The 21126-nt window shown below is 50.9% G+C and overlaps 1 protein-coding gene across 2 annotated transcripts; it reads left to right on the top strand.

Moving 5' to 3' along the window:
• Window positions 1-3069: 3069 nt before the first annotated feature.
• Oxtr (oxytocin receptor) lies at window positions 3070-20422 on the top strand. 2 transcript variants are annotated; one of them, XM_006505723.2, is made up of 4 exons: window positions 3070-3483; window positions 3922-4071; window positions 4169-5226; window positions 16784-20420. In XM_006505723.2, the coding sequence occupies exons 3-4, from the start codon at window positions 4308-4310 to the stop codon at window positions 17029-17031; spliced, it is 1167 nt and encodes a 388-aa protein (XP_006505786.1). In that variant the 5' UTR covers window positions 3070-3483; window positions 3922-4071; window positions 4169-4307; the 3' UTR covers window positions 17032-20420. The 2 variants fall into 2 exon arrangements, with proteins under 2 accessions (XP_006505786.1, NP_001074616.1); NM_001081147.2 differs by lacking the exons at window positions 3070-3483; window positions 3922-4071 and having other exon boundaries at window positions 4280-5226; window positions 16784-20422.
• Window positions 20423-21126: the final 704 nt, after the last annotated feature.

Raw genomic sequence — 21126 nt, 5'->3', positions numbered from 1 at the left:
TAAAAAAAAAAACCGAAATAAAACAAAAACCAACCAACCAACCAACCAACAAACAGGGTTTTACCACGTTGCTTTGGTTGACTAGTCTGGCCTTGAACTCCAAGAGACCTACCTGCTTATGCCTCCCAAGTTCTGGGATTAAAGAATGTGTACACCCAAGCCCAATTGATGTGTGTGTGCATGTGTGTGTGTGCGCGCACACACACACACACGCATGCAGGTACCCTTGTAGGCCAAAAGAGGGTGTTAGATCTCCTGGCACTGAAGTTATAGAAGGTTGTAAGCACTCCATCGTGGATGGAGATCATTGAGGAGCTGAAGCTGTAGGAGTAGCAAGCACTCTCAACCACCGAGGCCTCTCAAGCCCTGCTTTAGCCGATTCTGGTTAATAAACTTTCCAGTCTCACCATACTCCACACACACACACACACACACATCACATCACACACGGGCATAACTTCTGTCCCGGGCCACCAGAGTCTTGATGCCAGGCTCTCCTGTCCATCTTCTCTGTGGTTGTCCTCCGTCCATGCCACCACCTGTCGCTCAGCCTCAGCTCCTCTCGCACCATCAGTTGTGGGCTTTTATCATGTGATTACTGCACACCAATAAGCTTTGCTCCTGGAGCTCCTGGCTCAGTCTCTATCAGACTTTGTTTTTGGTGAGCCAAAGAGCGGGTGGCAGAAAAAAGAACTACATTTCCTGTCGTTTTCAGTGTCACTCAGGCTAAATTTACAAATCGAGCACCATCATGGAAAATGCTTCCAGTGTTTGGGGAACACACCTTTGGGACCCTTCAGCATCCTGTGTGTTGTGTAATGGAAGTTGACAACACTTCATCACATCCACGTGGGATCACCAATGCCCACCCCACTCCACTGGCATTTCAGGGAAGGACTCCTGTCATCTTTGATCCCAGGACAATGACTTCCTTGGTGAAACTACCTCCTGCGATCTCTCTAGGACCAAGTGCTTTGCCCACCTTTTGTTAGAATGCATCCTCACTACACTGAAATAGAAAGGCGTCTTTCTCTCTGGCTAGGATTCAAGGATGCCAGTGTGTGCCTTCTCCTTCCCCAGGGACCTTCAGAGGAGGTCACTAGGCAAGCAGAGCCTCTCTTCTTTGCCTGCTTTCCACACATACTGAGAGATTAAACCAGGAGGCTGTGAGTGTCTGACTGACTCTGTTGTTCAGATGCAGGCCAAGTTAGAGAACTTGGGTTTTGCCTGGGCTGAGTGGTCCTTACGAAATCCACAAGGATCACTTGCTACACAAGACTACACAGGTCAGGGCCTGTAGGGAAGGGGAGCCAGTGCTGGCGAGGTGGCTGACTAACGTGGCCCAGATAGCCGCTCTCCTCAAAGGGGAAGAGCAGGCTGCCTTCCGCAAGCCCAACATTCATTTTCCCAGATGTCCTACTCATGAGCTCACGAGGCTGATCCTTCCTCATCCAGCCACAGGGTGGAACAGGGATATTGGACCCACTGGAATAACGCCACACTCGTTGCACTTTAGAAAGAAAGGAGGGCCAAGAAGACGGCCTAGTGGGCAAAGCGAGTTAGTAAGGTGAGGACCCAAGTTTCAATCCCCAGAGACTAGGTAAAAGCCAAGCCTGTTAGCATCTTCCTGTCATTCCAGTGCGCCTGTGACTAGATGGGAAGCAGAGACAGGAGACTCTCCGGAAGCTTCCAGGTCAGCTAGCCTGGCATACGCAGCAGCAGACGACAGTCTGTCTCAAACAAGGCAGAAATTTAAGACTCACCCTTGAGCCTGTGGCGTGGCCTCCCCATGTGGGACACAGCATATGCCTCCCTGCCCCCACACATACACAGAAAGAAAACCAGAATGATAGGAGGACCACCCCCCTTATTTTACAGATGGGAAGCCTGGGGCCTCAGGTTAGGTCACTCCTGACCTGAGTGTTTTGTAACCTTAGGCTGTCATGTGTGTGACAGATACTAATGGTAATACTGTGATACAACTCCAGAGTGAGAAGATGATAGCCTTTGCCTCTCACCATTAACTAATGCCCAGGGAATCCCGAAGCCTCCTTGGCATGGAGAGTGTAGAACCTTGGAGCAGGGTCCTGGAAGACTCTGCCCCTAGGAGATCTTGGCACAGTGCTATAATTGCAGATTCGGGAACCACTGGTCTAGGATCACTTAAGTCTCTCCACATAATTAGAAGAGGGAGAAATAACATGTCAGGATAAAACATGCATCTAATCACGTTAGAGAGCCCTGTTCATTCCCCAGCCTTGGCCCTTTCTGTTCCTTTTGGTCCTCGGTCATTGTAAATCAGTTCAAAAAGTGATTTCAAAATAGGAAAGGACCACGCGGTGGAGAGGCAGCCCTTCACATTTAATCTTGCTCTGGCGCCAGCTAGGATTTTAATTTTGAAGCATGGTAAGAAGGCAGAGGTGGCCTTTGGCCCACTGAGAAGCAGAATAACCTTATACGCAGACAGACGGACTGGGGGTGGGGCGGGGATACAGGGTGTGTGTGTGTGTGTGTGTTTGTGTGTGTGTGTGTGTGTGTGTGTGAGAGAGAGAGAGAGAGAGAGAGAGAGAGAGAGGGAGAGAGAGACAGAGAGACAGAGAGAGTCAGAGAGACAGAGAGAGAGAGATTTCCATCATAAAGAGCCTAAAATAAAGATTTCTCTCAAGGCTGGTGGGAGGGGCAGACATCTCCCATTTCTTCTTAAAGCGAATGTGAGCAAAGCGAGTCCAAAGACAGAACTTAAGCTGAGCTCTCTTTAAAAAGATGTAAAGGAAAAAAAAAAACCGAAAAGGCGAAGAAATGCGTCTTTATTACAATTTACTCAGGGAAAAACAAATGTCACTTTCCAAGGTTCCTATATCTCTGAGAACGTCAAGAGCTAAACCGAGAGAGGAAGGAGCTAGGTGGGTTGTTTGGGAATTTTAAGCTACTATGAAATAAATCTGAGCGACTACCGGGTTAGCTGACCCGGATCACTGGGATCGCCGCGGCCGGTTTGCTCTGCCCCCTAGCGGACATATGTGGTGCCGCAGCTCAGGGTTCCCGTTGTGGAAAAGCTTCAGACAGCGCCGCGCGCTGACTCGGTCAGCTCACAGCCTGGCTGGCGCTCTCCCCTTGCCTTCCTAAGGCATCCAGCCACCAGCAAAGCCGCAGGCTAGGTAGGAGTTTGCAAAGACGCCGAGATCTCTACCCCTGGTGGCACGGAGGGTGGCGCCAGCAGCTTTCCCAATCTGGGCGGAGAATCCATGCATCTCTGAGGCCATCCACTGTGGTGCAACTTCCCCGGTGGCAAGGCAACTTTGGGCTAACCTGCAGTCTCGCTTCAAGTGGCTGGGTCCTGCGCACTGTGGCGACAGGATGCCTAGGACCTACCTGTAGGACCCTCAGGTTCGGAGGGAAGGATCTGGCGCGTTTCACGTCTCTGGTTCCGGGAGGTGCTCAGGGTGTACCGAGAGAGACTGAAAAGTGACAGCTTGGACGAAGGTGCAAAGCCCCTGACTGTCGGGGCTCCTGGGCTGGGGATTCTGTGAAAGGCGTCCTCTGGGGTCTTTGGCATAGCAGCCTTGCGTTGCGCGGGGGTGGGGGTGGGGGTGGGGGTGGGTGGGAGGTAAGGAGGGGGCACTATGCTCGCAGGCGGGAGTCCCTCCGGAAGCAAGCGGCGTTGGGAAGTTGTGGGAGCTGGGGCTGAGTCTTGGAAGCAGGAGGTGAAGAAGGATGGGCTTTTGGGGGGACCCCAGGAAGATGTACCCGTAGTAAAGCTTTTTACTACGGGGGCTGGCTTCGGGGATCCCTTAGGGCGTGGCTGTGCTGTGTCCTGACAGGAGAGGTGTAGGTTTGGGGGTTCTCTGTGGGGAGAGGCTGCTGGGGGTGTGTGTCCTTGTTCTTGGGCAGAGTGGTTAATCGCAAGCTTCCTCTCTGCAGGCAGAGCGGCTGACTCTTTCCTGGGACCTAAGCGCAGGGGCATCTGCAGAAGCTCAAAGGAGGTACCTCAAACTAGGATTCCTACGGTCACCACCGAGAAGTCACCACCACTGCGCAGCTCCAAGGCTGGGCTGGTGCACTGAGACTCAGGTAACTTCAAATTCCCAGGGAGGGGACACACACGCCCCACTCGCGGGTCCTAAGTGAAGCGCAACGGTCTTGTCACGGTTCTCCTGGTTTGTTTCAGGGAGAGGACAGGCAGGTCAGTGCCAGAGTGCTCCCATAGACACCTGGACTGAGCGCCGGGCCCCGCCCCACGTGCCACACTTTAAAGAGCCTCAAGGCCGGGTGCTCCCTCAGGGTCGCGGTCGCGGTCGCGGTTGGTCATGGAGGGCACGCCCGCAGCCAACTGGAGTATCGAGTTGGACCTCGGGAGTGGAGTGCCACCAGGGGCGGAGGGTAACCTCACGGCCGGGCCGCCACGACGCAACGAGGCCCTGGCGCGCGTGGAGGTGGCGGTCCTGTGTCTCATACTGTTCCTGGCTCTGAGTGGCAACGCGTGCGTGCTGCTGGCGCTGCGTACGACGCGCCACAAGCACTCGCGCCTCTTCTTTTTCATGAAGCACCTGAGCATCGCCGACCTGGTGGTGGCCGTGTTCCAGGTTCTCCCGCAGCTGCTGTGGGACATCACCTTCCGCTTCTACGGGCCCGACCTGCTGTGTCGTCTGGTCAAATACTTGCAGGTGGTGGGCATGTTCGCCTCCACCTACCTGCTGTTGCTGATGTCGCTCGACCGCTGCCTGGCCATCTGCCAGCCGCTGCGCTCACTGCGCCGCCGAACCGACCGCCTGGCGGTGCTGGCGACGTGGCTCGGCTGCCTGGTGGCCAGCGTGCCGCAGGTGCACATTTTCTCGCTGCGCGAAGTGGCGGACGGCGTCTTCGATTGCTGGGCGGTCTTCATCCAGCCCTGGGGACCCAAGGCCTACGTCACGTGGATCACGCTCGCCGTCTACATTGTACCGGTCATCGTGCTGGCCGCCTGCTATGGTCTCATCAGCTTCAAGATCTGGCAGAATCTGCGACTCAAGACGGCAGCCGCGGCGGCAGCTGCCGAGGGGAGTGACGCAGCCGGTGGAGCTGGCCGTGCGGCGTTGGCACGGGTCAGTAGTGTCAAGCTTATCTCCAAGGCCAAAATCCGCACAGTGAAGATGACCTTCATCATTGTTCTGGCCTTCATCGTGTGCTGGACGCCTTTCTTCTTCGTGCAGATGTGGAGCGTCTGGGACGTCAATGCGCCCAAAGAAGGTAGTGAGGGTGGAGAGGAAGAGGGTGGCAGGGCCAGGCCCTACTTCCACTATCTCTGGACTCCCAGGGTTCTAGGGTCTTTCTGGTTCCACATCATCATCAGTCTCTGGTGGCACTCCACTCCCGAGGTCCATCAGTCTCTGGACTTTGAGGAGGTCACTTCTCTGTGTCTCCAGGACTACAGCATAGAAATACCCACGAGAGTGCAAACTCTTGCCAGAAGGCAGGCAAGAACTCCAGTGCAGGCCTGGGGCAACTTTCAGTGTGAAAATTCTTATTGAGGAGGGGGAAACTGAGGCAGGCGACTGTCTTTCCTACAGAGAGACAGAATGGAAGTGGGTTTTCATCCTGACCACAGGCTCAGGCTTTCTCTACTTTGAGTTTAATTTATGAGTTTAAGTCAGCCTGAGCACAGAAAGTCCGGATTGGATAGGGTCAACCTAAGAAAAGAACAGTTGGTCCCGTGAAAGCTGACTGGGTGTCCAGTGAAAGCTGAATAGGTCTTCTAAGGGACCGCTGGAGAGGTCAAGACAATTCCAGAGTGTCTCGTGTGGCAGAAGTAAAGGAGAGGTGAGTAGGTTAGAGGACAGAGATAGGTCTGGGGTGACAAGGGAGGGAGCCAAGGGGACAGTGGTCAGCTTTGATCGGGAGGCTGTGTGATTGTGATGCAGGAAGAAAGAGCCATCCTCCCTGGAGGACCAGCGAGGTTGTAGGATAGGATGGTGGCCTGCATGCATTAGAAGCCAGTGGGGGCTGAGGAAGGAGGAGGAGGCTGGGGAACCAGAGAGCTGGGGAAAAGGGTAGGAGGACCTGGTCTCCCTCACAGACCAGCCAGAAAGGACTTGTCTGTTCTAACCCTAGACGGTGCAAAATTGTATTATGGATATAATCACCGCTGTTCCCAACAGCAAATCCCTCCGCTGGGGTAGCTAGGTTCTCAGTGCAGGGGACCTGAGTTTCACTGCTCTCCTCTGTTCCCTTCTGGAAACCACAGATGCCTGGATTCACTGAGCCGTCTTGCCTTGCTCCACAGTGGCCAGGTCACCTGTCACTCGGTATTTACTGATAGCCTGTAAGTGGCTATGAGGCAAAGATTGCTATGAGGACTCTGTCCATTGTGTGGTCTCTGGTCACACATTACAAAGGCCTTAAAAAGATCATTTCTCCTGGGTCGCATAGCAAATTTGGCCAGAGTTGACAGCTCAATCTGAGGCGTCCTGAACCAGGAAATGACCAGCCACAGCCGGAGAGCTGTGTGAGGTACAAGGCTAAAGTGGGAATTTTTAAATAAAGCTCCAGGCCTAGCTGCGTCCTCAGCAGGATTTAAGGGTCCTAGCCCCTGTGGTGTAGAGGGACTCTAATACCAATGGCGGCAGACCCCAGATGGGTGCTTCTTAGGGCAAGTCTGAGGGATACCCGCTGTATTAGTATTAGTCCTGTCTCTGTGACAAAGGTCACTTAAGGAAGAAGGGTTTCTCTTGGCTTGCAGTTTGAGGGTACAGTCCGTCATGGTGGGAAGGGGTGATAGCAGGCGGCTGGTCACATTGAGGCCATTGGCAGAAAGCAGACAGAGGCGAGTGTTGTTGCCCAGCTGGAGTTCTCCTTGTTCAGTCTAGGCTGCAGCCTACAGACAGTGGCACCCATATTCAGGTCGGGTCTTTCTTCCCTGTGTAAGCCTCTCTGGAAATGTCATCCTCACAGACATGTTCAGAGATGACTGGAAATCCTGTCAACCATTAGACCTGACCTCCAGCCCTGTCTCCTGTACTAACTGGTTCTGAGATGCTGGGTCAGGGCCCCTTTGTCAGTCCCTGATCCTCTGTGTCTAGCCCTTAGGATAAGGAAAGTTCCCTGTAGTGCCTGCAGTGCCTATGGTGGGGACACCTTGGAGGGCCTTGTTCCTCAGTGACCTATCCCAGTAGAAAGCCATGGAGAGGGTGGGCACAGGGACACTGGGCAGGTTTTTCCTTCTTGGCCCTGGAACACCCTCCAGCTTGATTCTGCAGGCTAAACATTGCCATCAGATGAGCAGTTTTCAACTACTTTGGCTCCTGGAGGAGGAAGGATGTGAGCACTTATGGAGCCGTCTCCCTGGGTTCTGCCGCAAGTGACTTTAGCTCTCCAACTCACAAAGGTTTGATGAATGTTGAGGACTAGTGAGTGAGGCTTGCTGCACAGCTTTCCCCATAGGACCGGCGTCCCAGTGCGCTGGGAGAAAGGAGGCCAAAGGTAGCAGGAGGCCTTGGATCTGGGGGCTTAGCCTGAAGCCCGAGAGGTTTTAGATTTGGGGAGCCAAGCCTACAGCCTGGGCCACAACAAACTTTTTGCAGAGCCTGGGCTGGGGCTGGGGCTGGGGCTGGGGCTGGGGCTGGGGCTGGGGCTGGGGCTGGGGCTGGGGCTGGGGCTGGGGCTGGGGCCTGCTTGCTTTCACCCCACCACTTTGTTCTGGAAAGTTAGAAGGTGAGAGCACCCAAAGGCACCTCCCAGTGGCTAGGCTGTAAGGCTCCTAGACTTCTTTAGGCTCTGCTGACAGGTCCTCACACACAGGAAGGAGCAAGTCCGCATCAGAGACTTGTTACCATCTGTAGGATTGGGGCCTCTCAGTAGCATCAGGGCTATTCCTGTCCGAGAAAGAGGGGTAGCAGCCGTGATGGAGGGAGACCCCCTTTCTGGGTATCAGTTTGAGAAGGCAGACAAATGCTCACCTGTGCTTGCCTGGACTATCTCCAATTCTCATCAAACTCAGTAAGTAGATACGCTCAACCGGAACGGGAGGAAACTGAAGGAGACAGACTCCACACTTCCTATCTCGGACATAGTCCTTAGACCCCATGTAACCTCCCATAGGAGAGGGACAGGCTGAATTGTCCCTCGCTCTGCTCCTGCCTCTGAGGGGAACCTTGGCATCAGGAATTCGGGCTCTTGTCTAATGCTGCTTTGTGTGCCCTGTTGAAGACCCGCAGGAACAGAGGAGACACTTCCTCTCTGGTCTGATCATCCTGACATCCGGGTTTTTCTGAGCCTCCTTGTGTGTGCCCCACCCTATCATGCCCCTGCCTACGACAGGCTGCTCAGAACTCCAGGTTCCAAACCCCTAAAGCCTTGCATGTCTCTGCTGCCTTAACCACGCCCCCACCATCTCTCTCCTTTCTCTTCCCATTGCTTCCTTGGCTAGAAGCATGACTTTCGGTCACACCACTCTTGGTAGTTTGGAATAAATCACCTGTGATTTATGTGATTGTTCATTTTATACATGTGAGTGTCCTCATGTATGTGTGTGTGTTGGCACACGTCTGTGTATGCCCATGTGTTTATGTGTGGGTATGGGTGCATGACTAAGGGTGTGTGTGTGTGTGTATTTATGTGGGTGTAGGCTTGTGGGTGAACCTCTGCATATGTATATTTATTTTGGTGTGTGTTTGTATGTGTTGTATGTTCATGTGTGTTCATATGGGTGTTGTATAATTGTGTTTGCCTTTGTGCATGCATTTGCTTTCATGTTCGTTGGGTTCATGAGTGTGTATACATTGTGTGTTTCCTTGTGTAGGTGTTGGTTCATTTGCATTTGGGCATACACATGTGTGTACATGTGAATGTTGTGAATGCACTGTATATTTACTTGTGTGGGTGTTGGTTCATTTGCATGTCATGTGTGTTTGTGTGTATGTTGGTGCATGTGGGATTCAGGGAGCATTAGTGTGCCTGCATGTATTTTGTGTGTGTGTATGTGTGTGTGAGCTCTGCTCATGTGAGAGTGGATGCATGTATATGAATGGTTATGCATGTGTGTTTAGGTTCTCATGCACTTGTACACGTGTGCATGTGGAAACCCAAGGTCAATGTTACCAGTGGCTCAGGTGCCTTCCACTTTGCTTTTGAGACATTGCCTCTCACTGGCCTGGAACTCACTGACTCAGGCCACTTGGCTCATGAAAGCCTCAGTTTCCATTTCCGTCTCCTCAACAGTGGGAGGGCGAGCCTGGACCACTGTGCTGGCTTCTCAACATGGGTGCTGTCGATCTAACTAGGTTCTCATGATTGCAAGGCAAGCGCTTTCCCAGCTGAGTGGTCTCTTCTGCCTAATAACGGTGTCTGCTTTTGAAAAATACGAAGCAACTCTTAACAAATGCCAAGGCCTTAGGGAGCCAGGTTGTGTGGGAGGACTGGTTTTGAGAACAGTAGTATGGTTGGCTAGGGCAGGGGTAGCAGCTAGCTGGCCTGGGGTGCTGAAAGCTAGGAGTGCCTAGCTCTGGATTTGGAAGTGTCCCAGCTAGACCATTGATGAGGGGGAGAAGAGGCCAGCTGTCCTCGGTTTTACTGGGCTGCGTGTTCCTGGGTCCTAGTCACTGGCAGTTCTTGGCCAGGAGATGGCGCTTCTGTGTCAGGCCTCTGCCCCCTTGGCCACACCTCACACCTGAACAATCACCCAAGCTGGTTTGTTCTCTCTCTACCCACCCCGCTCTCTGAGTGTGAACCTAATTTTCCCAGAGGGAACTGCATTTGAGTCCAGTCACCCAGTTAGCAGGCCATGTCCTGTCATCTACCAGGGAGATTGTCTTTTTGCCTTTCCGATGTGGTGGAGGAGGAGGTGGCCGATTTATCAAGACTTCCTGTCTGCTAATTTCATGCTTCAATTCAGGTCAGTCCCTTATCGACCTCTTCTTATTTTCCAGTCTCTGCTTGCAGCCGGGGACACAGAATCAAACGGGACGTAGTCTCCAGCCCAGGAGTATTAAAAAATAATGAGAACATGATGGGTTGACTCCACACTAGAAGTATTCATTTCCCATGTAATGTGAATGTTCGTCCGAGGCAGGCAGTGGCTGATTCTGTATCCCTGGGGGATGTGGAGGGACCAGGAGGGTTTCAGAGAGGAATCAATGTTTGAAAGGGTTTCTGATGGCTGAGTAGGAGCTTGCTGTACAAAGAAGCAGGTACGCATTAAGAGTTGAAAGCACCAGACAGTTACTTTCGTCTTTTTCTCCATTCTCTAGCCGTATGAGCTGGGAGAGCTGGAAAGAATTTTAGTTGCACACAAATCACTGAGGTCCTGGTTAAAAGGATGATCTGACTGAGGACCTCGGGGGGTGGAGCCCGAGCGCCTGCATCTTTGGCAAATGTGCACGTGATGCTCAGTGGTAACCACAGAGCATCTGTGTTCTGGCCCGCAGAAACACTCTGAGTAGAAGAGCTTGAGGATGTAGTCTGTGACCCGAGTCTGTCCCTGTCCTCTCACATGCTTCCATATGAACTAATGATATGGAGTATGGAGGAAGATATGGCTTTTCTCCTGCAGCCCGACCCAATGGCCTCGCATGTTAGCCAGATGTGACCAGAGCCTGAGCAAAGGCTGTTTTAACTTCAGTAACCGAGATGCTCTCCACCCCAGCCCCGAAATGCATGGGGCTAGCACACCACAGAGAGTTCTAGAACAATCGTAGTTGGAAACGTTCAGTCTTTGCAAAGATGCATCCCTGTGGCATATCTTGAAACCCCATCTTTCTGTAAACATGCATTTAGAAGGAACAGTTTGAAAGGCTTGTCAGAGCCCCCTTGCTACCCCAGCACAAGTCCCTGTTGTAACAGGAGCTTCCCCTCAGTTTTACATATTTTAGGGAAAGTCTTGCCCAGGAGGCTGGCTTCTTGGCTAAGACTCTTATGAGGTGGCTAATGGCTATGACTCAGAGGAGAGGAACCGTACACCTTTGTTTGCACTGTGTGTGAATGCCTGGGTTGCCTCAGGAACAACACAGCCTTTGGGGCTGTGGCCAGCTGTCTGCCAGCTGTTCTGGGCTATTTGGGCCCTCAATGCAGGTTACAGTGAGTGTCCGGAAGTACAAAAGGGGGGATTCTAGGGGCTTGGGTAAAACTGGTCTGGTGGGGATGGAATGCTTGGTGCTATCCCCCACAGCCTTCTGCTTCTTCCCCGCTCCCCACCCCCCATGGCTCATGCGCATGGGAGGCACTCTATCAGGTGCATGGCACCCCAGCACCTGGCTCTGGCTAGCACTGTGTTGTTTCTTTTGCCCATGCTCCTGCCTGGCAGTGGGAGCTCCCATTTTCAGGTGTCCGCATATCCCAGCCTCTCCTGCCTCTCCCCCAGATGATGCCACTCTCAGTTCAGAGCAGAGCATTTCACTCAATGTGTGAATCCCTGTGCCCAGGAACTTGATGAGTCTACACGGGTCCTCAAGTGCCAGCTTAGATCTGCTGAGGATAAATTCATTGGATACAGAGTGTGGATAGGTGTTTGATGCCCCCACCCCCAGGCAGCTTCTGGGCAAATGACTGGCAAGTGGCAAGTGGATGGCTCAGCATACCCACCCATTCATCTTCCCTTTCTGGCAGGGACCAGCCTTGCTGGGTGGATATCCTTGGGCATCTGCCCAAGACCTCTACCCATAGGGAGGGTGTGATTATTATTTCAGGACAGCGGGAGACAGGATTCTATAGCTGACTCTTCTGGTGAGTCCCCTGAAGGATGGAGGTCTCACTGCTGCAGAAACCCACCCTGCTGGGCTAATTACAGTGATGGCAGTGTACGTTTTCCCAAGTAGATTCTTTTGAGTTTCTCTAGTGTATCCATCTGATCTCAGGACTCTTCTCTTCTCTTCTCTTCTCTTCTCTTCTCTTCTCTTCTCTTCTCTTCTCTTCTCTTCTCTTCTCTTCTCTTCTCTTCTCTTCTCTCCTCTCCTCTCCTCTCCTCTCCTCTCCTCTCCTCTCCTCTTCTCTTCTCTCTTTCTCCCTCCATCACTCCCTCTTCTTTGATTCTCTTTCTTTCTTTCTTTCTTTCTTTCTTTCTTTCTTTCTTTCTTTCTTTCTTTCTTGTGCTAAAGGAATTAAGGGCAGTTTATTTAACTCCTAATCAGGAGCCTGTCCTTGGACTTAAATGAATGACAATAGTTGATCCTGTCTTTTATCCACAGTGACAGGAAGTCCTTACACTCTGTCTTTAAGATCCTCTCCATTTTCCCACTTTCCTATGTGGCCTCAATGTCCAGAAGAGGAAAGCCACACTCAGAGGATAGACATGTCTTGGAGAGGAATGGGGTCTGGGGTGGGGGGGGACTCAGACCTGGGTGTTTAGGAAGAATCCTGTATTCCAGGCATCCCTCCTTGGAGTAGTTTCTCCTGGGCTCAGGTCTCTTTTGGTGTCTTGGCTCCCTTCCCAGGCAACTTTTGTGCATGCCTCCACTCTGGCTTCTCTATCTCTCTATTTCTGTCCTGATGCCATGGTGGCCTTGTCTTCTGGGAAATGTGACACAAGGCTTACAAAGATCTTGCAATCTGGGATGTCTCTGCAAGGAATTCAGATGAAGGCTGGGTTCCTGGCCTTTGAGCATCCTCATTGAGCATTCATAAGAGGTGGCTACTCTTCTGTCCAGAGAGACAACAAGAGACCTCCACTGTGAGTGTTGAGCAGCCTGTGCTGGCAGTTGGAGAGTGAGCTCTGAGTCTGAAGGGCTGAGACTATAGCTTCCCCTACTTGAAGAGATGGGACCACATCATCCTCTTCTTGAATGGCTGGGACTGCAGCATCCTCTTCCTGAAGGGGTGGGACTAAAGCATCTCATAGCCTGTTGCACTTGCCTAAAGGCATAGACTAGGCCAATTAATGCCCTTAGAAAGGAGATATGCCCAACCATTTAGCTTCTCTGGGCAACACTGGACAAAGACAAAAGATTGTCTCGGGCAACATGTTTAGATCTCAAGAATGTCCAATCCATAACCCTCAGGTTTGGGGAACATACATATGTTTATTAAGTGTGACACTGAGACACAGTGTTGTCTTTGACAGAGTTCTTACTTGAGGACTGCACAGTCAAGCTTCAAAAGTATAGTGTGATGCTTTAAGTAAGTTTACAACATTATATTGGTTTGCATTATGTCTTTCCTGGGCTGCATATAACCTGTGGGCTGTAGGCTGGATGCTCCTGCAAGCATTAGCCAACCAGTCTACGAGTTGGGAAAGAAGATGAACACAGACAGAATCTCAGCGTGGGAGAGCACCAAGGGATGATATAGCCTTGGACCTGCAGCCTGCAAGGCTGGTTAAACAGAAGGCAGAGGGGGTGACTGTATGTGCTCAGAGCTGGTGAGTTGGCTTATGCCCTCGCTGAAGCAAGTCAGTGTAGGTCCCCCCAAATCTGCAGTGCAAGGTTAGACATTGCCAGGGCACAGAGAAAGACAACGCAAGCCAGGGGTCTCTGTATTCTTTTTGAGTTATTTGTTCTGTGGTGGAGCTAAGTCTCCATCTCAAAGTGCTTAAACCTACCAGTCACTGACAAACTGGAGGAGATCGGCAGTTTCACTGTGCAGGCCTCAGGGTGTGGACCTTTTAAAGCTAGCACAAGTGTCTCCATGTCTGCTGGCCTTCTTGGCTACACTCTGGAAGCAGTCAGTGACAGACATAGCCGCATGGCTGTGAAGCTTCCAGAAGCTCAGCCTGCCTGTTTCCCCGTGTGTGTGTGGGGGGGGTAATGCTATTGGGGATTACAAAAGCAACCTGCCAAGCAAGTGCATCCCTGCCAATGCAGCAGTGTTGGTGGCAATGAGGAGGCCATGCTCGCTGTCAAGGAATTTGAATTCTGAACCACCCTTGCCTGTCAGCCATGTCAGTCTCATAACATTCCGGTGAGGAGCGCTTAGAAATCATGGATACAGAGACGTTGAGTAACTTCCCAGAGAACACACAGCTCCAAAATATAGAGAGCCGCAGATCCTTGCCTAGATCTGTGTGTCTTAGAAGCAAAGGAGCAAGTCTGCTGACTGAGGTGTGGGCGTGGCTTCGGCCTGGGCTGCCCTAAGTGTACTTGCTCCTCCCCCCAGCGCCCTCGCTTCTACCCTTTAACACCGCCCCTCCTACAGACACTCCATCAAAGACTGCCTGACTTTCTCTAAGGATGACAAATACTTAGGCTTGTGGGGTTCGAGGTCTTGCTCACAGCTGTTCGACTCTGCCCCGGAAGTGCAAAAGCAGCCATTCACAGCCCGTGAATGAACATTCTAATAAAACTTTATTGACAAAAATAGAGCGCAGTCAGATTTTAGCCTATGAGCTGTAGTTTGCTGACTCTGGGTCTGTGCTTTGGGGACTCTCCTGTCCTTGAGAAGGATAATGATCCACTGGAAATCCTGAAGTCCTTTGCTAAGCACTCAGAGCCTCTAGGGACACTATATTTGTCATAGGAACAGGGATATTCTCTTTGTGACCCACTCTGTACTTGCTCAGCCAGCATGGACCTTGGCTTTGGGGCTGAGATTTGCTAATGGGAACCTACTCAGACCAGGAGAATGAAAATCTATTTTCAAAAGGAACCAGCCTTGTTGCTTTTGGATGGGAAGGGGCAGCCTGTGTCCTCTAGGAGGTCACCTTCCTTCTCTGAGAACTGGGGTGCAGACCACTCTGGGAACTGCACCATCTGGGAAGCCTTGCACAGGGGCTTGGACAGGGGACGATGCTGACATCAGCCTGCCTGCATTGTCCCATGCCCCTCTGGGAACAGCACCATGACATGGGCTGACAATTTCCCCATGTTTCACTCATTCTAAATGCAAACCCCTGATGTCGGTCATCTAGGTGAACCACAAGGTTATGCAGGAAGAGGATCCATACCCCAAATGTCCAGAACTAGAGATGTTTCTCTGGATTTTGGAATATTTGCATGAATGTAATAATCTGTCTTGGGGGTGGACCCGAGTCTAACCACGGAATTCCCACACGCTTCAGGGACACCTTGCATGTACACGCAGTCCAGAGGGAATTTTACTTGGGTTTTTTGGAGCGGGTGGGTTTTGACTGACATAGCACATGAGGTCTGGTGTGCCACTTTCTAGTTGGATAACCATGTCAGCATACAGAAACTTTCTAACTCGGGAGCACTTGGAATGCTGAGTTTTCTCACTGGGCGTGCTCAGCCTGTACTTTGTAATTGTACACAGCGGGACAGCCGGGTATAGACTGGTGCCTGTGGGTCTGGCTCTGAGATTTCCTCTCTTATTTCATCTCCATCTTCTCTGGGGCTGACAGTTTGTTTCACTGGGTTTGGTCTTTATTGATTTTTGCCTCTTTTATGACCTTGAACATATTCTATTTTTAGTCTTGTGGGCAACTTTAACCTTCAGGCACCCCATCAGCATTCGTCTTCTCTTTACCCAGCCAAACCAAAAACAAATAGAAAATTCTCTCTAATAAAAATAAGGAATCCGATCATAGTGGCTTTTCTTCCTTGTTGTTCTCTATTTGTTACTGTGTTCATTTTGGGGATGAGATGTCCCTATTTGGACTTCTAACAACCTCATCTATCGAGGTTCATTTGTTTGTTTGTTTGTTTGTTTAGTCTATTGTAGCTTGCTTCTGTGCCAGTTGGCACACCAATGAACTGTATCAATAGCTCTTAGACTTGGATGCCTTTCAGAACCCCAAGGGCCCTTTCCACCACTGCTAAGCATCTTCAGGGCCTTACAGCTTGCATTTCACCCAGGTTCTCAGGAGCTGCCCTGCCTAGGGTTGGCACTTTGAGAACCACCCAGGTGTCCCAGCTTCTGCTCTTCCATGCCTGCCAGGGACTTCACTGGCACACCTCTGTTCTCTGCACCCAGACCCTGCCACCTCAGCCTCTGAGAGAAGATCTCCTCCCTGGGTTGAGATTTGACTTCTGGAGTGAGTTTCAAAAGTTTTTCTTTTTGTTGAAAGATAGAAAACCAGCAGGTTTGCTTGACCCTGAGGTGAATCTCCCTTTATGAGGGACAGCCAGGCACAGATTCTTAGTCTCACTGTCATCTTCCTCCTGGGTAGGTGAAGCTACCAACATTCTTGGTAGAGAAGCCATCAAGAATCACCTCCTGTCAGAAACAGTCTTCAGTCTTAAGGCCAGTGAAAGAAGCCTAGATTTTGCTTTTATTCCTCCTGCTTAACAGTACCTAGAAGTAAGTTTGTCTCTTCCTTCTGGTGCCCACAGAGCCTGGTTGGTGCCTGGCATGTATTGACAGTCATTACCTCTCACTGGGCACTCCTGTGCACCTGACACTCTTTGGTCCTTGCTGGCTTTCAGGCAGGTTGGAAATTCTTATTGTTCCGTGTAAAGATGAAGGGACTGAAGTGTCAGAGGCAGGTATGGCCATTGGATATAGTGATTGGTACTGGCTGGGCTATGCAAATGAAGACTGACATCTCCTGTGCTCCCCCCAGACCCCCAGCCTTGTGTTCTTTGTTGTCCAAGCAGCAGGCACTCAAGCATTTGCTGAGTGAAGGATGAAGGAGCAAGTGGCCGTGATGCATACAGTACCTGAGAAGGACAGAGGCCTTCCGTGCCTGGGGAAGCTGGAGTTAAGAGCAAGGGCAAGGTAGCTTTTAGGGCTGTGATAAGATCAGGGAGTGAACCCTGAACAAGGATGTGAGACAAAGACATACCATGTGTGGCTGGCACCTTGTCTTGTGATCCAGCCAGTGGTACCTGGGATGACTGTTGCTGGGGCAACCATGGGCCGAGTCGGGAAGGTCTGGGATGACCCCAGAGTGACACCTGTTCTCTTTTCCTCCCGCCCCGCCCCACAGCTTCTGCCTTCATCATTGCCATGCTCTTGGCCAGCCTCAACAGCTGCTGCAACCCATGGATCTACATGCTCTTCACGGGCCATCTCTTCCACGAACTCGTGCAGCGCTTCCTCTGCTGCTCTGCTCGGTACCTGAAGGGCAGCCGGCCTGGAGAGACGAGCATTAGCAAGAAAAGCAACTCCTCCACCTTCGTCCTGAGTCGTCGCAGCTCGAGTCAGAGGAGCTGTTCTCAACCATCCTCGGCATGAGCCATAGGCCTGGCCCACCAGGCCAGCCGCTGGGTGGTGTAGCCGCCGATCTTCCCCTCTGGTGGCTGTGCATGGAGCTGTATATGGTGCCTATTGATTGGTTTGCATCCCTCCTGTCCTTGGGCTGGTTAGATTCTGTGTCATATTCTGACTTGGGGTAGGGAAATGTCTCCATGGGAGATGACAGGGTCACTCAGCCATCAGAGGATCACCTGGACTCCCACCTATTTCTACTACCCTGACTCAAGTGTTCCTGGGCAGTGGGTAGATTCTCCTGCACCTCACTTCTGTCCCCTCCACCCCTTGTTTATCCTGGTATCTTGTGAAAGACGGCACACCTAGGATTGGTGACCAGTTACCTGAGGAAGTCCAGTGGGATGAGACAAGGAGTGGGAAATGAGGCTGCAGACGCAGAGTGGTGCTAATTTCCTTCTGACCTGAGTTGTGTGGACAGATCTTAGCATCCTTAGGACATCCCAGAAAGCATTTGGAGCTGGAAACTGAGCCGTGAAGCCACCTGGCTCTGGAAGGAATGAGAACGAGGGCTGAAAGGTTGAAGATGTTGTTGCTTGACAAACATTTGGGAAGGAAAAGGAAATGAGAGCCACCCAGGACAGACGAGGGAGGAGAGCTGTCTGTACACACACTGATCCATGCATATGTGATCCTAGGAGCGCTCACACACATGCAAGTAGTCTCTCTCTCTCTCTCTCTCTCTCTCTCCCCCCCCATCTCTTCCCAGAGCTGACAGATGAGAAGCAAGGTTAGTGTCAGATCAATGTACAGAGATCGTTTATATTTCCTTATACTGCTGGTGACCAATGGGAAGGTGAAGTAAGGAGCGCCCACCCATAAAAGTCCCAGACTGAGTAAAGGAAGGCTAGGGCTAACAGAGAAAACAGAGCAAGCCCATGCCCTGAAGGCTGCAAATAGGCACTTGGGGAACGTTAAGGAGACTAGATAAATGGGGCCACCTTGTGCTTGTGAATCAGAGACGTAATATTATTGGACAGATTTGATGTAATCCTCATCAAATTCCTAGCTGGCTTCTGCAGAAATTGATAAAGTGATCCTAAAATTCCCAAGGAGATGGGGATTGGGGTGCTTAAGATGCTTAGGAATTTGTGATGGGTGCACAATTCTGAGAACGTATTTAAAATTAATAAAGCAAACTCCAGCGGCTGAGGAGATGGCTCACTCAGAGAAGTAAATGTGTGCTGAGTGAGTGTAAGGACCCAACTTCAGCACCCAGCATCCCATCCATGTAGACACCAGGCTCAGTGAGCCTTAACCTCAGCCCTGGGGTGAGGTGGGGGTGACAGATGATCCTGTCAGAGACTTGCAAGGCAGCCAGCCTAGCAGACTTCAAGCAACTTCAAGTTCAGCAAGAGACTCTATCTCAAGACAAATAACTCAGTAAATAAAAATAAGGTGGAGAGTGATGGAAGAAAACACCAGAAGTCGACCTTTGGTCTCTACACGTATATATGGCTATACAGCATACACACACTTACATGCAAGCAGACACACACACCTATGCATACATGCATGCACACACACACACACACACACACACACACACATGCACACGCACGCACAAAACCATTAAACTATATACACTTGAAAATGTGAAAAAAGTTCAAGAGCCGAGTTCTGGGAAAACCACAATGATGGATGGACTTCTTGACCTATCTTCCTTGAGTGCAGTTTCCCATGTGACTCACCACCTCCGAGTGTCTGCAGCAGAGGCGGGCTCTGTTCTGGCCTGTGGAAGCAGTGAGCACCCCCATCTGGCTTTGCCGAAGGCCCGAAGGCCCGAGGGATGCTCCACCATTGTGGCCTGTCTTCTTTAGAACAGCACTTCCCCAGGAGTCTTAAAGGTTTTGTTTATCAGATAAGCATGCTCTCAAATGTCCTCTCAGTCTTGAGGACAGGATATGAGTCTGTCTCAGAAATACCTTTGACCATTAAATATAGGTCACAACTGAATAGTGGCTTTCTGCCTGTGTCTGGTCACTGTGCACTCTGGAGTCCCTTTGAAATACCCAGACTTAATTCTGGACTTACTGAAATATATCAAGGGCGCTTCCAAAAAGCCTAGAATCTGTAGATCCACTTTGTTAACTGCCCACCTCCCATACTTCTGAACACATTTTCTTCTGCTATGCTGCAGTATTTGCCCAAACCCATACATGTACCTGTATGCGCACACATGCACAAATGAATATGAAACAGTGCAGTTGAGTGTTTAGGAAGAAGGAAGCCACGTGCTACAGTGCCCATGTTCAACATCCACAACTTAGGGCAAGCTGGTTGACACCAGCTGGAGATAGGAGGCAGTGTCATTTTTGGACCCAGGGACATTAACCCTCATGCATACAGTGTCACACCAGCTTGTCCCAGCTCTTTGAGAAGCTAGCACGATTCTGCTTTAGGGTGTCTGCCTATGTCCTAGACCATCCTGCTCGCCTGGGTGATGGCAGGCATGGCAGTAGCCTGTTAGCATCTGTGTCTTGCAGGTGCTCTGATTCCCTGCTATCCACAGAGAAGTTGCTATCCTTAGGGCCAAAAGGTGTCACTAGGGGTCAAGGGAAGGAGTGACTCAGATATTCTGACCATGGACACAGTGTTCCGGAGAGCCCCAGAGGGCATAGAAACCTGCTGTTGTCAGTCTCCATGAAAGCTCTAGCTGGTACCTTGGGTCTTGTCCTGACACCCGTATCTGTGACATAAGTGACAGTTGACTTCACCAGCAACATTGGATTGGCACCTTACTGTCCTAATCGCACAGGAAAAAATTTTTTTTTTATCATTTTTTTCAATTGTTATCTCCCCAATGAAAGCTGAGGATCTCTAGGGGTTCAAAACACCCACTCCCAGTCCTGTGACCTGTGTTCTTCTTCCTCAGATTCCACACCTGACATCCCCAGTGCCCCTTCCATTTTCCAGCCTGTTTACAATCCATGTGCAGGGTTGAAAGTTGTGTTAAACTGGAGCTGAATGTTCTGGAATGTTTCGTTGTTCTGACCATGAAGAGTCAGTGTGCAAACTGTGAGAGTCACTTAGGCCCTGCCAGAAAAGAGTCTCCATTTAAAACTCTGTGTCTCCTTTTGGGACAAATCTGAGCCATCACTTCAGAGAGCACAGGAGGATGTCAGTGCAGGCTGCCGGCTGATGGTCCCAGCTTTCAGCATGTACCTTTGGTATTCAATTGCAATGAGATGCCCCTCAGCACACAGTGTGAACTCCTTGATAATGTGATTTCATGGACACTCGTGTGGTGCCCAGTGTCCCCTGCGTCTGGTGAGTGACACAGCCAATTCTGAAATGCCTGCTTTACCAGCTGCTGCTCCATAAATGGTGCACTTAATAAACATTTTTTTTCTGTAGATTTCATTGCCTTTTTCCTCCACCCTCCCAGAACAGTGGCATCTTATATTAGTTTCCTGGTAGGCTCTGGGATCACCTCCTACTGATGACAGTTTCATGGGCTGTGGCAGGGGGCAAGAGGGGGACCTGATATTATTCTCTGGAGTCCTAGGTGTGCTCATTTGTTTGTGGAAAGACACAATGATCTTGAACCAAAACCCCTGGTGGGATTTGCCAACTGCACCACGTGCTGTGGTCTAGCTGGAAATTTGGAAACATTTAGTGTCACCTTGAAGGGACCAGGTTCCCAAGACAGGATGTAAGGAAAGCAATCTGAGCGCTGGGTTGCTGAGGTGTGCTGTGCGTATTTCTGGGGTGGAGGTGGGTGTGGCAAGTTCACATTGTTACTGTTATTTTCACAGCTAACTCAGATGTACATACCCTGAGCCTCCTGCACTCGTGACATTTTTTAGGACTGATGGTGCGCATAAGCCACGTGGCAAGGCCCAGTGTGTTCCCGTCTCAGTGTCTGAGCCAGAGTGGGGATTCCTAGTGGCCTGAAGTTGGGGATCTATTTTCAGCAGTGCCCAGAGATGCTCACCTGCCCTCGGTACTCCTCACCTGCCTCAGGGACAGCAGAAGTCATTTGAAAATAATCTCCTTGTATGGGAGATCCTGTTTATGCGCAGCAAGGGAGCAGACTCCTGAAGGAAACAAAACTTCGTT

Source organism: Mus musculus, chromosome 6, assembly GCF_000001635.26.
Source record: "Mus musculus strain C57BL/6J chromosome 6, GRCm38.p6 C57BL/6J".
In the NCBI taxonomy this organism is placed as follows: Eukaryota; Metazoa; Chordata; class Mammalia; order Rodentia; family Muridae; genus Mus; species Mus musculus.
The sequence above is the reverse complement of the archived record's forward strand: the minus strand, read 5'-3'. Positions and strand labels throughout refer to the sequence as shown.